The following is a 15,335-nucleotide window of genomic DNA, read 5'->3' as shown; positions in this document are numbered from 1 at the left end:
AGGGTCATCTCCCAGCGTTGCTGCTCAGGAATGGGGAGGGGCGGGAGCTCAGGACCAGCCTCCTTGGTTCCAAAGGCAGTAAGCCAGCAAACTCGGCCAGGATTTCCCTTGGGTATGTGGCCTGTATCCAAGGTCCCCCACTGGGTGCAAGAGAAGGCCGGTGGGTAGGAGAGCCTCTCCCCAGCTCCTGAGTCCTCCCACCTATTCTCTCCAGAGTCCATGATCCTCCTGGGGTCCATCGAGCGCTCACAAGTGGTGGCATTGCTGGGGGCACAGCTGAGCCCAACCCGCCGGCGGCGGTACATGCAAGAGCGTCGAGCTGCCCAGACCTCTTCACCCTCCGATCAGGAGAGTCCCCCCAGCCCTGAGACCTCCATCCGCTTCCAGGTGAGGGGGAAGGCGTCATGGCAGGGCCACACAGACTTCGTAAATGCCATCGTGTAGACTGTATGAGAGGGTGGCGACACAGAGGTGGTCAGGGACCACAGGCTCCCCAACTCCTTACCGCCTATGCAGGTGAACACAGAAGACCAGGGCTTCCCTGCAGCCCGGGGCGAGACTCAGAAGCCCCTGAAGCCCGCCCTCAAGAGGAGCCCCAGCAACACTGTGAACATCAAGGAGAGCCCCACAGGTGAGCCCACCGGCTAGCAGGATGGAGCCAGAGACTGGCCCTGGAGACCCACGAGGTCCCTGCCCAGATGCATCAGGAATAGCAGCAGGACGCCTCTCCCCTGCCCTCCTCACCTCTCCTGGTCCTCTCCAGCAAAGATGGCACTGCCCTCAGGGCCTTGTGTTTGGGAACACAGGGAACATGGAGCAGGCTGGCATCGCCCTCAGAAGCCTCTTCTGTGGCAGTCCACCCCCCGAGCCCGCCTCAGAGGTGAGTGGTCGGAGCCTCTCCATCTGGCGCTTTCTCTCCATCTCTCTCTGACACTGAGACCACCTCTCCGTTAGCCTGCAGTGCCTGCTTCCATCCTCCCTGCCCCTCTGTCCTCCTGGATGTCAGCAGTCCCTGTGGTGTGCCCTTCCTCCCAGCCCCACCACTTTCCTCACCTCCCTCCTCCCTATAACATCAACTCCTCTTCTTTCTGGTTTGGCTCTAACAAAGTTGGAGAAGTCGGGGAAATGTGACAAGCGCAAGCTGAAGCGGGTCCGAATTTCCTTGGCGGTAAGTGCTCCCTTTCCTCCGGAGCAGGAGACAGGGAAGGCCAGGCTGTAGGTGGGGCAAGCTTCCCTGTGCTGGGGAGAGACATTCCCTTCCCTCAGCCCCCAAGCTGTCAACCTTCCTTCCTCTCTCCTAGGACTCGGACCTGGAAGGCGAGATGACCCCTGAAGAGGTAAGGTGTGACTGGACTCTGGACTCTGTTTCTTCCTGGGTGTGTTCAGTCATCATCTTGGCTGCTGTCCCCGTGGGAGGGACTGTGGGGTAGGAAAAGAGGCAGGCTGACTTTCAGGGAGGAGAGAGCAGCCGTTGGCACCTCCCTAACCCTTCTAGTCTTGTCCCCTCAGATTCTGGAGTGGGAAGAGCATCAACTAGATGAACCTGTCAACTTCAGTGACTGCAAAATTGACCCTGCACCCTTCCAGCTGGTGGAGCGGACCTCTTTGCACAAGGTAGGGCCAGAGGCCCGGGGCTACCTGAGCCTTCAAGAGCACAGGTTGGGGGTCTAAGTCCTCCTACAAATTTGGACTCAAGCCAGTGAGGGAAAAAGAGACAGCAGAGAGTGGGCTCTGTGCTGACATATTTTTCAAATACATTGCTTCAAATGATGGGAGGCCAAGAGTCAGGGCCCCTTAGCCCCTTCCTATCTACGGTAGAGCCAAACATCATTTTTTCTGTGCTCAGCCTTGCCCACAGGAACTCTGGACCAAAACAGCAACAAAGACAGGGCTGGAGCTGGGTGGAAGCCAGAAGGCCTGTGACCCTCTAGGGTCAGAGCGAGGCAGGAGGCTGCCAGTGCCTGATGAGGCTGATACACTCACAAAGGAAAAAAATGGGTGAGAAACAGGCAGGAGAAGAGAATCTAATAAACAAGTGAACAAACATCCAAGTAGGACTGGGGACACTGTAGAGAAGAGATAAACAAAGATGAGAAGTGCCTAGCAGGGGGCTTGGAATGTCAGACCCCAGAAAGTCTGACTTAATGTAGGCCAAAGGAAAACTGGCAGGGACACAGTAAGATAGCTGAGCAGAAGGGCAAAACGGCCTGCAGAAAGCCAGAGTGCAGACAGGTTGGTGATGGGTGAGGCTGATGCTCATGGAGAGCAGGGGTTCTCTTTGCAAGACTGCCTCAGGCTCCCCAGGGTGAAGTGCCTGGCATCACTGGGCATCTTCCGGCCTCTCAGGGAAGGCAGGGAGCACAGGTACACCCAGCAGGCTGCTCAGGCAGACACCAGGGGAGTTTAGCTAAATTGTTGACAGATTTAACGTGAAAGCCTCTGAGGCACGGGGGATGAGAAGGAACACTCCCAAGGTCTGCAGCTTGGGCAGCTAGCTTAGACACCAACTGTGCCCAAGAGCCAGCCTAGTGCAGACAAGGAGGGCAGGAAGAACAGGGGACAAAAACAAAAAAGCAAAAGGTAATAAAGAAACTTATAAGCCTTTGGGTAAAGACCCCAGATCAAAATTGCCATGGAATTGCAAGAAAAAAAGAAGATACGCCTGTGAATAATACGTCTGGCTTTTATTTAAAGCCTTTCTTCCTAAGACCTCTAAAGCTTTTCTTTACTTAATCCTCAAACATTGCACGATGATAATGAAAATGCTGCCATTTTTTAGTGCCAGCTACGTGCCAGGCAGTGGGCTCAGTTCTTCACATTTAATTTTAATTTTGACAACCACCCTGAAAGATGGATATTGTGATATTCTAGTTTTTATGAGGACATTGAAATTCAGACAGGTTAAGCAGTTTGTTCAAGGTCACACACCTAGTAAGTAGCAGAACTAGGCCTGGAATCCAAAAGCCCGTGGATTTAACCATATTTATACATGGGGAAACTGAGGCAGTGAGGAGGTCACTTGCCCAAGTCAGTATAGCAGTCAGGCCCAAGGGCCAGATTTCCCAGCCCTACTCCCAGGATTCTTTCAGAAGGCCACACTGTCCCCTCTCCCTGTCAATTCACTGTTCTAAGCCTAAGAAGTTCAGGCCTTCTAGTGAGCTCCCTGGTATCTAATTAAATTAAAATGAAAAGGAACAAGTAGATATTTGTTACAAACTTAAAAATCAGAGGAAGAAAAGAAGCCTTTGAGGAACCAACCAACAAAAGTACAAAGAACTGAAAGCGATAAGAACATACAAAATGAGAATTCAAACTGTCCTTGTAGGGCTGAGGAGTTAGTAAGTAGTCCAATGAAGTGCAGGAAGAGAATATTCAGAAGGGAGAGGAATACATGGGAGACTAGTTAGGAACCTGTGCAAATGGACATCTCATACCAGTACCTCATTCATTCAGGGCCACCTGCAGAGCACCAGTGGGTAGAGGGGAGGAGCTAGAATGCCAACAGGAGGCCAGCAGGCTGAACCTGAATCCTACCATGTGGTAGCCAGCTTTTTAACCCTGTCACATTTCTTAGCCTCTCTGTGCTTCACTTTCCTTATCTATAAAATGGGATCATTGTACCTACATTATAGGGTTTTCTGAAGATTAAAGTTAATAACATGTAAAGCACTTATATCAGTGCCCAGCACATAGTAAGTATTCAATATCCCTTAGGAATTACTACTGCTACTTACACTGAGAAGCAACCAACAGGAGACTTTAAAAGATGGTGTCATGAGGGAAGGGTTGAATGCGGCAAAAATGGATGTTCTCAGAAAAGGATGAGTGATTATGTGAGACTTTAAGCTGGGATGCCTGATGGCATCTGAGGCTGGAAAGGCAGGCTGAGGTGGGTTTGGGAAGAGTCTTATGAGCCATTCTGGGGAGTCTGGGGTCTAACTCAAGTTTGGGAAAGCTCTTAGGATGGCAGAACCAACTTGGGGGGAAAGGAGGCAGAAAGCAGAACCCATTACAATGTGGCAGCCCTATCCTGGTGAGGATGCTAAGGGAGTTTGGGAGAACAACCAGGATGTTCACAAAGTCAATCAGTAAGGCTTAGTGGGACAAGTGTTTTGCAAATCTAAAAAGCATATAGTCTGCTAGAAGCTCACTCTGATTAGGATTGCGGAGAACTGAAAATCAAGGGGAACTATTTAATAGGATCCTTGGGAGATGAAAGGGATTATTAAACCATAAGAAGGCAAGACTAAAGGATTACTGAAACAGGAAATCTTATAACAATGTTTCCCTCCAAAGTCAGATGATGAAATTAAAGATAACTTGTAGCACACAGGATTCAAGTTAGATAGGAGGAGGAACTTGCTAACCAACCACAGGACAGTTATGACAAGGGCATGGAAGGAGCACAGGAAAGCGTATTCTAAAATTGAACTTCTAGCTCCCTTTATGATTACTGTCATGCCTCAGATGGAGAAAGTTAGGAAAGTCCTGGAAGTCCTTTCCTAAAGAATTTAGCAACTGTATAACTTAAATTGTTAAGATGATTACAATGAGTTCTGAGTAACTGGTACTCTAGAATCTGGGTTATTAGTGCCCATTTTGATTCAAATATTAAGCCAAAAGGCTTACAAGTAAACTCAGAACAGTGCGATAAATGATAGGCCAAAAATTCCAGGAACTGCTGAGTCAGGAGAGTGTTTTTCAAGACATCTGGCCTGAGAAAATCCACTTAAAGCATGAGGGGAACTGCCTGACAATTTCTGATTCAAATATTAAGCCAAAAGGCTTACAAGTAAACTCAGAACAGTGCGATAAATGATAGGCCAAAAATTCCAGGAACTGCTGAGTCAGGAGAGTGTTTTTCAAGACATCTGGCCTGAGAAAATCCACTTAAAGCATGAGGGGAACTGCCTGACAATTTCTGAACCCTTGTTGATTACATTAGAAGGCCTGGGGGGAGGGCCCAAAGCAAGAAAAACATGGGGAGGATGGGTGTGACTGTTGTCCCCCTGGACCGCAAACTGCATCTCAAAAGGAGCCAGGATGCTAGCTGGGCTCCAGAAAAGGCAAATTGTATGAGAAATGTAGAGTGCTGCAGGCCAAAATTAGAGGGGTATCAAAGCTGGCCAGCCCCTCAAGGGCCCACGGGAAGCATGTCAGCCACAGAGGTGAGCTAGAGGTGGAGGATTCAGGGCCACTACCCCTAGAGGGAGTGGGGTGTGTGTGGAACTTAGGTCCACGACTAACTGGACAGCTGCACAGGACAACAGGGGCTGTGCTTCCTCCTGCATAGTGTGATGAGAAGTTGCCTGGGGCTGCAAGGCTACTTCTTACTGATGACCTTGAGCAAGTCACTTCAGCTCTGAGCGTCATGCTCCTCACCTATAGAATGGGTATCATACTTACTTCTCAGGACACTACTGAAATTAAATACCCATATAGGAAAAACCTAGCCCAGTGCCTGGCCAGTCATCTGATGTTGTATTTCAACAGTTGTTCTCTGTCCTCCTTTCTAACATGGAATAAAGAAACCTTCCCCTGTCCCTTTCCCCTTCAATGTAAGCAACATAAACATTCCCACTATCAAGTTTCTGAGGCTTGGTTACAGAAATGTTCTCATTATTGTTGTTTTCCCTCTGGTGGTCCTGTCCCCTTCCCCTCACCATCCATGACACCCCTTCTACTGCCCACTGTAGACCTTGTTCTGGGTCCCTCTGGCCTGTAATGTACAGCCGTCCCCTCAGGCATCAAGTCCAATGTGTTTTCTCCCCACCCTGCAGACTCACACCATCTTCTCACTGCTGGGAGTGGACCATGCGTATGTCACTAGTATTGGCAGACTCATTGGAATTGTCACCCTGAAGGAGGTGAGATGATGATGGCCATCAGAGCCACTTCCACAAAGGCTCGGAGGCTTCTCTCCAGCCCACCTGGGGAAGCACTGGGGAGGTGTCTGAGTAGGGAGCCCCGAGTCTGCACGTCTGACCCTCTCACCCTTCCAGCTCCGGAAGGCTATCGAGGGCTCTGTCACAGCACAGGGCGTGAAAGTTCGGCCGCCCCTCGCCAGCTTCCGTGACAGTGCCACCAGTAGCAGTGACACAGAGACCACTGAGGTGCATGCACTCTGGGGGCCTCGCTCCCGCCACGGCCTCCCCCGGGAGGGCAGCCCTTCTGACAGCGATGACAAGTGCCAGTGATCCCCTCAGGTGTGACCTGGGATGGCAGTGGCTGTGGCTGTTGGCCCAGATCCTGCGACTCTCCTGTTCTTTCCACCATGGGAACACAGGACCTCCAGCCTCACCTCCAGACCTGGGGTGCTAGCTTCTCCCAGCTCATCCTACCTGAAATCTGAGCCGGGGCCCACCTTCAGCAAGTGTTCCCAGGGCAGGAAGGTCAGCACTGGCCTGGCCAGAAAGGGGTGGGTTCGCTTGACCCCTGCTCCCCCTTTGAGAGGGAAGGGGTAGAACTAAGATGGGTTTATACTGGAACCTCCAATGACCAGATGTATATAGAGATTTACAAAGATTTTTATATTAATTTAATAAAACAAATTCTTAAATAGAACAAAATAAACACCTAATGAGCCACTTATATATAGAATGCCTGTGCCCTTTGGCTCTGTTCTTACCTCGGGCCCTCTCACCTGCCAAAGTCTACAAAGCTCCAAATTGAGCGGCCACCCGCAGCCCCCAGCGCTGTAAACTCCAGAGCCCGCTGTCTGTGGAATGCTGGGTCTGCAGAGGCTGCCGCTGCTTGCTCATCCAGACCCCGGCTGAGGCTCAGGCCCCAGGAAGGTAGCTTTGGCCTTTTGTTCAGCCAAGAAAGACACAACCCTCTTTCCTCCCCAAGGAGAGACGCTCCCTCATGACTGTCTTTTGTTGGCACAATTCCGACAGACAACTGCCTGGCCACTCGGGAAGCCCCCTTGTGGCCCTCTCTGGAAGAACATCCAGATCACTGCTCCGTGGCAACCAGGGCCATCCCTTCTCCCAACTCCACCCTAAAGAGAACTCCTGAGTGAACGGGGCAGCCTTTGGGTTTCGAGCCACCAGGACCCTGCCCACACATCCTTCAGGTAGCTGGGAAAAGGCCTAGACCCCATCACAGGGGCCAGGAAGAGGGCCGAGGGTACAGGCTTTCGTCATTCCATGGCCTCCCAGAGAAGATCCGACTGAAAGAATAGACCGAGACCCCTCTTTAAGAAAAAGATGATTTAGAGACGACGGAGAGGTGAAGCACAGCACAAGCCCAGCTGGGCGAGGGGCCCTTGGGGGGACAGCTCATCCAGAGGCTCCAGGAGGCTTGGAGCCAGCCCCACCCCGGGCGGGGGCAGTTCTGTCAAGCACTGCACATGGACTCGGAGGTGAGAAGAGAAGCAGAGGAGAGGCAGGGGTAGAGGGCGGGAGAGGTGGGGCTCCCTCCTGCTCTACCCCACACAGCCTAGTCACAGCCACCCCCTTAGGGGTGCACATCACCCGAGGAGGAAATGTGTACGTGGTGTTTTTGATTTAAGAACATGAACATCACTGTCTGCCACAGCTGTAGCCATGCCCCAGGGGCCCCGGGCATCCCCCGGCAAACCCCAGGAGTGGGGGCAGGACATGCGCCCCCAGCCTGGCCCCTCCCTCCTCTGAACACTTTCATGCAAACACACAATGGAGGAGTAAGTGCTCCCAGGAGCCCTCCAGGCTTTGGAGCTCTGCTGGAAGCCTCGCCCACGCTGGGGCACGGAGGCTCTGTCCCCAGAAGCAGCCAGGGGACACATGCCACCACCGGGCATGATTTGGGTCACTGTTCCTCTGGCTCCACCTCATCCTCGTCTAAGGACACCACCCCAGAAGAAGCTACGTCAGAGGCTTGCCGCTGCTGTTCCCAGCTGCTCACTGGTGGGAGGCAGAGCGGCTGGCAGTCCTTGCAGGGGGCTGGCTCCTCCTCAGCGGGAGAAAGGCAGGACTCTGTGAGGGGCGAGTTGTAGAGCGAGTCCTGGGCCTCCAGTGGGCCCAGGCTGCGGAAGGCACTTTCCCGGCTGGGGGGCAGTTTGGCGAGGAGCAGCTCATCGCCCAGCAGCTGGGAAGCCAGGCGGGCTGGGGAGCCCAGCAACCCGTCCTCCAGGCTGCACAGACTAGAGCACAGGGTCTCTGGGGACACGGTCTGCGAGCAGTCGCTCTCAGGTTCCACGGAGCCCTGGCGCACAGGCCGGGAGAATCTGTGGCCGGTGAAGAGATCCTGGAGGTGGGGCCCCAGGGGCAGCTGCCCAGCCAGGTCTGCAGGGGGAGAGAAAGAAGACAGCCCTGCTAGCCCCATTTCAATTGGCCTACCTAGAAGCCACATCCTCCCAGCCTCACAGGAGCTGAGTAACTTGAAGCAAGTTGCTTAACCTCTCAGTGCCTTAGTTTCCTTAATGGTGAACTGGAGGTTATAACTTTATGGGATTTTTGAGAGAACAGACTGGAACATGGTAAGAATCAATAAATACAGGGATACCATGCATGGTGCGGGTGGTTCACTGCACAAGGGGCGCCTGTCCAAGGCTGAATTCAGCCCGCAGTACCTGCCAAGCAACATGCCCTAACGGGGCTATCCCCATCAGAAAAAGGCGTCCCTTTTTCTAACTTCCACAGATTCCACAGGGGCTAGTAGTGGCCTTGGATAAATGTTGGTCGTTATCATTATACCAGGGGTCAAAACAGGCCTGGAACTCAAACAAAAACACTTGTGGTTCAGGCATCCTAATCAGTCCCCTTAAGACCACAGCAGCAGTCCCCAGTCTGCTCTAATGTACTGCCCACCCTGGGGAACTTGTTAATTAGCCGGAGGGGATGGGCCCGGTAGAGGCAATCTTCAAAGGCAAAAAAGTGGGGGGATGGTGGCTTGTGAGGTTTGAGCCGAGAAGCTACAGAGAAAGTCAGCCACGTGGTTTAGAGACTGGAAGATGAAAGGAGGGCCTTTGCTCAGCTGCACAGCCCCTGCAGGGTCCCCTCTGCAAGCCCTGGCCCAGGGAAAGATCCACAGGCAGGCCTCGGCTGGAGGGAAAGGATCCCAAGCTGGAGCCAGAGGCCCTGTGGGCGGTCCCAGCCTAGCAAGCCTTCCTGTTTGCCTGGGGCCCCAGCCCTGCAGGGAGCTGTGCTGCTGCACTGCATCTCCTCTGAGCTGCTACAGCCGGCCAGAAGGCTGCCTTGAGAGAGGGCAAGGCAGCACACAGCAGACCCTCAGAGATCAGCTGCAAAGAATGCATCGGTGAGGTCTCTGGGCTTTTTGTTTGTTTGTTTGTTTGTTTGAAGGGCTTCCCTGGTGGTTCTGCTGGTAAAGAATCTGCCTGCAATGCGGGAGACCTGGGTTCAATCCCTGGGATGGGAAGATCCCCTAGAGAAGGGAAAGGCTACCCACTCTAGTATTCTGGCCTGGAGAATTCCATGGACTGTGTAGTCCACGGGGTCGCAAAGAGTCAGACACAACTGAGCGACTTTCACTTGAAGGATTGCGAAGCCCAACAGCACAGACAGGCAAAGAAGGCTCAGCACCTATGGAAAAGGAGCCACTCCCATTTCCAACTGCTGACTGCCCACTCACCAGCAGTAGTCAGCCATCCTGCCCTTGGAATGTCAAGGACTGTCTAGGCAGTCTGTCCTTCTCCTCTCCCCTTCTGCAGGCTGAGACATTTTGGGTCTCCCTTTCCAAAACAAAGGCTGAGCTCTGAACCACAAGGCCTGTCAGGCGGTTCCACCTCTGCTGGCAGCACTGGCATGGGATATCTCCCTCACCTGAGTCAGTTCCCCCAGCAAAGTCTTCATCATAGGATTCATCAGTGGAGTCCTCGCCGTCCACCGAAGACCATGCCCGGAGCTTGGCTTCTGCAATGGCGAATTGCTCAGCCACTCCTGACAGGAAGGACACAGAGTTTGTTTAGCAGAGGTGAGCTAAGGGCTCAGCTTAGACACAGGAGAGGGAAGACACAGTGGTACAGAAAGACTCCAACCCCCACATCAGGCCCGAGGAGATGAACATGAGCATCCCTATGATGAACCCTTTCAGTACCCACCTGCTGCAAAGCGAGCCTCCTGTTCACCCTCACTAAGGTCCGAATAGGAGGAAAAGGCTGATTCCAAGGCAGCAGGCGAGTCACTTGGCTTGCTCCATCCCTTCCACTCAATGAGGTGAGCCACTCGGCCCTGGGCCATGGCAGTGGGCTTGGTCACGTGGTCCTTCACCACCTGGGAAATACCTGGAAGGGGGTGCAGAATGAGGAAAGCTGGTAAGGACACAGACCAGGGAGCATCTGGAAAGAGAGAGGAAGGGTGATGGTAGTTAAGAGCCCACATGTGTCTTTGGCTGGGAGGAGGGAGCTGGGATTCATTTGAGAAAGAGAGGAAAGAGGGATCCCAGCAAAAGCTCACAGGATACAGTCCCCAAGGGCATGTGCAAAAGGGCAAAGGGGGTGCATACCATGCAGTGAGGATCTGGCCAGCGCAGCAATCTCCTGGATAGTTAGGGCTCTCCGGGACTTGGGCAGCATTGCGATTGTGTCTCCAACATTCACCTTGGGTGACAGCATCAGAGGGTGAGTGCCCCTCTGACAGCAGTGTCCCCCACAGGCCCATACTCCACTCTATCAAGGGGATGTGGGAGCTGGGAAGAGATGCCAGAGCATCTCTGATGTCCCAGTGACTGCTGGGATATGTCAGAAAGTAAGAGGCCAGGGTCTGCAAACTGTGTCCACCCAGGGAACAACATAGACGTGAGCAGGTCCAAGGGAGTAGAACTGCAGCTAACCCACCACATCCTGGCTTGCAGGGAGGGAAGCAGGTTGACAAGTAAATGGAGTGGGGCCTTTGAGAATAACAAAGAGGAGAGGCCAAATGCATGGCAAATGGGACTTCCTCCAGGTCCTTTCCCCCTTGCCCATCTCAGTCTTCAGACCCCCCATTCTAGCTGTTTCTCGAGCCTACACGGGCCACAAACTCAGTATGATCAAAACCAAACCCAACACCTTCTCCTCATATCTGGCCCTGCTACCAGACTTCCTGACTTCGCCCCACCCAACCACTTCTCCCATTCCACCTGGCTCCAAACTTCAGCATTACCATCAGCTCTCCCCTAAGCCTGCTTACCCAGATCTGTTATTAACACCTAATGACTCCATCTCCAAACTGCCTTCTATACTACTGTCATCCTTTCTACTCCTATTGCCACAGCCCTTTCTCAAGGGTAAGCCCTCAGGGCCCCTTGCCCAGATTAGTGCAAGTGGTGGTCCCCCAAGTTCCAATTCCACACTGTTTTCTCAGCCCAGAATGTTGTGTATGTAAGTGTTCCCCACCCGGCTTCCCATGACTGGTTCTTCCTCATCTTTAGGGTCCTGGCTGAAATATCACTCTCTCAGAGAGCCTTCCTGGCCACCCTAGCAGTAGTCCAGGCTCCCTCTGTCGTCTATAGCAAGTTGCCATCCTCTATCAACAGACCCTGTGTGTGTCACTATGGTCTGTTTCCTGTGTTTCCTTACTTCTTGTTGGTTTTTAGCTCTATGAGGAATTTGGTCTCTCTTGGTCACTGCTGCATGCACCTTGTGTTTAACACAGTGCCTGGTACAGAGTAGCTCCGAAATTACACAGGCTGAATGAATTAGGCAAAGTATAAAAATAAACAAGTAATTTTCCTGGAGTGCAACCGGTCACAACATGTCCCTATTTAAAATCTTTCCTGGGTTCCTCCAATGCCCAATGAAGTGGAAGCTGCACGGTCAGGCACTGAAGGAATCCATTCCGTGAGGCCCTAGGCTCCTTCCAGGCCTGCTTGGAATCCACCAGTGATTTCTTCTGCCCAGTGAAAGCCCACCTTTCCACCTTCCCTCCAGGCAAAGGAACGCAGCTTTCCCCTGGGCTAAGAATGCCATCCTTGCCTGATAAAATGCTCCCTATCATTTAAGGCCTGATTCTCAAGTGCCACCACCTCCTGTTATGTTTTCAGTCCACAGTTTCTCTGTCTTCTTGTATGCCTGCACCCCCAGCTCAGCAATGTCCTTGCATGTTTCCTGAGGGATTTTAGGGTGGCAAAGCTTCAGTCTGATTCACCTGGGTTCCTACCTCCACCCTACACCTGGCTTGGTGCTCCTTGGCAGCCCTGGGAAACGTCTCCCTCAACGAATGAATGAAGTCGGAGGCACATGCCCCATCCCCGGCACTGCTGACCTCTCCTCCGACACATTCCCACCCCTCAGAAGAGGGACTCCACCTGCCCCCTTGACCTCAGGCCCACCCTGTCCCTTCAATACCTGGCTGACAGGGCCCCCCATGGTGGTGCCAGCAGCTTCAGGCCCAGCCTGGGGGGAGGAGCACCTGGTGGGTGTTCCTGGTTCGCTCTCCCGCCCTCCCATCACTTCCCCCCAGCCATCACCATCCTTGCCTGCGCTCGCGCAGCTGCGGCCCAGGCCCAGAGAAAAAGGTGTATGTTTCCCTGGCAACCCATCACCATGCAACAGGGTCTCCCGGGATACGGCCCGGGATGCGCTGACGTCAGGGCCCAAGGCTCAAGCAAGCCTGCCCGCTGGCACAGCGCCGAGCAGAGCAGACCGGCGCGCGGGGGCGGCCTTGTGGCCCCGGCGGCCGGATAGCGCCTCCGCTTGCCGGAAAAGGGAGCCAGAAGCAAGGCTGGCTGGCGAAGCGGGGGTGGGGCACACAGATCCCCTTCACGTGGATGTGGGGGCCCCTTCCCCCTACCAACACCAGGGGCCCAGCACCTCTGGCAAGTCCTGGCTGTCCACTGAGGAAGGGCGGGAGGACCGGCTCCAGCCTCGGAGAGTCCGAGCAGATCCCAAGGAAGACAGAGAGAGGCCTCGAGGAAGTTCGATCCACTCCACAGCCCACGCGGGGTCCGAGGCCACTGAGGAGTGGGGGAAAGGCTTTCAGCTGGGCTCCTACTTCTGCCAGGATCCCCATTTTCATCCGGTGTCGCCCTTATCATTTCTCCATACCCCATCCCCCAGTCCCTAGAACCTAAGCATCCACTTGGTGCTCTCCACAAGCCTGAAAGCCCCTATCCTCACAGCCCTGACCTTCAGGCCTCCGGGGCCATTTTGTGCCAGACACTCCCCACCATCTTCCTCAAGATATATTCTGCCATCAAAACCCTAGGTATGAAACCTAAACTTTGATAAATTCCGAACCTTCTCAGGTTTCTCAACCTACCCATTCTTCTTGGAAAACACAATACATTCTTCCACCAACATCACCCCCTCTCCCTGCCACCAGTTTGGACCCTTTACAAGCTTGCTATGGTTCTTTCCTCTGGCCAGCCTCAGGCTGTGCGCAGCTCTTTACTCTTCTTTTCTGACAAACCTGTGATTTTCTTCTGACTTTCGTCCCAGTCACCTAAGGCTTTTTCCTGATGCCCTGTCTGGCCCCAGCCTATCTGTTTCTATCTCAGCCTGGTTCCCAATATCTAACCAGAGTAATTTTCCTCTTGCCTGAGCATCCTACTCCTCAGCTTCCCATCACCTCCCAAATCACATCTATGTCCCTGGCCTCACCTCTTCGACTTGTCTGACAAGTCCATCGTCCTCCAGGCCCTTCACGCTGCCACAGAAACATTTTGCCCAGCACAGAAATCATAGGCATGCTGGCTGTGTTGATGCGGAGAACCAAAAGCCCAGAACCGCTCCAGGCTCAGCTCCCAGTTCTATTCCTATTTTGGCTCCGGATGCTGAGCCAGTCCCCTCCCCACTTGGAACCTGTGCCTAGTCACAGAAGGAGAACATTTCTGCCTCATGGCTTTGAGGAGGTGGGAGTGCCTGGGCCCAGCTGAGCTCTCTGGAGCTCAGGAGCTGAGGCCCATCCCCTAGACAGTGCCAACAGGCAATTGTACATCACAACTGACCTTTAGCTGGAGCAGCCGTCTCTGTCCCTGAGCCTCAGCCAGCTGGTGGTCCCCAGAAACGCTACCAACCGGAAGGAAGACACAAGGTTACAGGCCATCCCTGGCCCCCAGCTGGTACCTAATCAGGGCTCTCAAGGCCAGTCATGAGGTCAGCCAAACTCTCCTGACTACAGGAGGGAATGACTTCCTGAACTCCAAGCCTTAGCAGGGCCAGAGGGATCAGAGCAGCCTGCTGCTTCTCAGCTTCAAAAGTCATGAGATTAATTTAAGACTACAAATCCTAGAATTCCTCATGGGAACCCTAGTCAAATACATATCTCAGCTAGAGTCTTAGTCCCAAAGAACCTCAAGTAACACCCACACTAAGGCCTCTGTGCCTGACTGCCTGCCTTAAAAGCCCAGGACTCATTCCAAACCCAGCCCTACACGTCACAAGTTACTGCCTGGCTTTAGGCCTGGGGAATCCACGACACGGGAGTAAAGTAGGCTGGCCTACCTCAGACACTAAACTAAGGCCAGGCCCCAGTGTGCACCACAATCTATAGGAACCAAGGCCCAGGCAGTGGTCGGCAGTTGTGAAAAGGATGCCCCCACAGCCTCCCTCTGGGCTCCTGTTTTCCTCCACAGGGCAGAGTGAGTTCTGTTTTTGTTGGGAGTGGGGTCAGGGGACTAAAACAGTTTTTTACAGATTTGAGGTGATCAGGTGTTCAGAGGTGTCCCCAAATGGGGCTGCAGTCCCCTTCATCAACCTGTGGACTCTGAAGGGGGTGATAAGTTTGGTTGAAAACTCCATGGTAGGATGCTTGGCCAGCGTCTGCAGGCTACCTCCTGAAGGGGGTTGGGACACAGCTAGGAGAAGACAGGTTCCCAGCGTAGGGCCACTCCCAGGACAGTGAGAGGAGAGGTGTAGGCAGAGGGGGAGGTGACTGTGAGTGGGCATGCAAGGTCAGTCGCCACGGGCTGGAGAGGGTTGAGCAGCCCTTCTCTAGGCTGTGCGCCTCCTGCCACCCTCAGCGGTGGGGATGCAAGCGGAAAGACCACGAGTCCACCCTGCAGAGCCCAGAGGCAGTAGCAGGCCTTAGGAGCGAGCCTGAGTCGGTTTACCCCTCTCCCGGCTGGGCCGGCTCCCTCCTCTCGCCGGGCCCGCCTCCCCAGTGCAGGCTCCTCCCTCTCCCAACACCGGCCCCCTCCTCAAGGCCCCCACCCCCCCGCGGCAGCCCGCGCACCGGGTAGCCTCAGCCCGATTCCCCAAACCGGGCCCGGTCTCCGCCTCTTACCCTGACTCGCCGGGCTCCGAGAGCCGATACAGCCCATGACCGGTCACCCAGCCACGCTAGCCCGCGCTCGGGGTCCGGGCCATCGCCCTGCAGAGGGTCGGGCAGCAGCCGCCACCGGGGAGGGGAGAGCCCGTTGAGAAGGGAGGGGGGGTGGGAGCCGCGCGTCCGCCAACGCTCCCGGGAGAGGGAACC

General features: G+C 54.0%; 2 protein-coding genes across 11 annotated transcripts in view; one reads left to right on the top strand and one right to left on the bottom strand.

The window, feature by feature from the left end:
- CLCN2 (chloride voltage-gated channel 2) overlaps positions 1–7,512 on the top strand; it is a 15,145-nt gene extending 7,633 nt beyond the window's left edge. For 3 of the 7 annotated variants that reach the window (XM_081571283.1, XM_081571285.1, XM_081571288.1), the window contains 8 exons: positions 215–387; positions 517–631; positions 807–880; positions 1,115–1,168; positions 1,302–1,337; positions 1,510–1,614; positions 5,781–5,867; positions 6,003–6,597. In XM_081571283.1, coding sequence (XP_081427409.1) covers positions 215–387; positions 517–631; positions 807–880; positions 1,115–1,168; positions 1,302–1,337; positions 1,510–1,614; positions 5,781–5,867; positions 6,003–6,197 — 839 coding nt within the window. In that variant the 3' untranslated portion in view covers positions 6,198–6,597. Of the gene's footprint in view, positions 1–214; positions 388–516; positions 632–806; positions 881–1,108; positions 1,169–1,301; positions 1,338–1,509; positions 1,615–5,780; positions 5,868–6,002; positions 6,598–6,896 lie in introns of those variants that run through there. The other 4 variants (XM_081571286.1, XM_081571282.1, XM_081571284.1 and 1 more) reach the window with 4 other exon arrangements.
- On the bottom strand, positions 7,197–15,335 carry FAM131A (family with sequence similarity 131 member A). Of its 4 annotated transcripts, XM_081571292.1 has the most exons (7): positions 15,144–15,335; positions 13,867–13,927; positions 12,731–12,873; positions 10,444–10,537; positions 10,040–10,222; positions 9,762–9,878; positions 7,197–8,264 (listed from the first exon to the last, which is right to left on the bottom strand). In XM_081571292.1, exons 4-7 carry the CDS (start codon positions 10,511–10,513, stop codon positions 7,789–7,791), a joined length of 846 nt encoding a protein of 281 aa, XP_081427418.1. In that variant the 5' UTR covers positions 10,514–10,537; positions 12,731–12,873; positions 13,867–13,927; positions 15,144–15,335; the 3' UTR covers positions 7,197–7,788. The 4 variants fall into 4 exon arrangements, with proteins under 4 accessions (XP_081427418.1, XP_081427416.1, XP_081427415.1 ...); XM_081571290.1 differs by lacking the exon at positions 13,867–13,927; XM_081571289.1 differs by lacking the exon at positions 15,144–15,335 and having other exon boundaries at positions 13,520–13,910.

The sequence above is a fragment of the Giraffa tippelskirchi genome, chromosome 2 (assembly GCF_054371585.1).
Source record: "Giraffa tippelskirchi isolate mGirTip1 chromosome 2, T2T-mGirTip1v1.2.pri, whole genome shotgun sequence".
Lineage (NCBI taxonomy): Eukaryota > Metazoa > Chordata > Mammalia > Artiodactyla > Giraffidae > Giraffa > Giraffa tippelskirchi.
Note: the sequence above shows the minus strand (reverse complement) of the source record. Positions and strands in the feature narration are given on the sequence as shown.

Bases quoted from the DNA above. Each gene is read 5' to 3' on its own strand.
- FAM131A (XM_081571289.1), bottom strand. From the start codon at position 13,607: ATGCCTATGATTTCTGTGCTGGGCAAAATGTTTCTGTGGCAGCGTGAA. The intron at 9,879-10,039 runs GTGGGTACTGAA...CCTTCCTGTCAG, and splicing joins GGAGGCTCGCTTTGCAGCAG to GAGTGGCTGAGCAATTCGCC. The intron at 8,265-9,761 runs GTGAGGGAGATA...CTCCCCCTGCAG, and splicing joins TGCTGGGGGAACTGACTCAG to ACCTGGCTGGGCAGCTGCCC.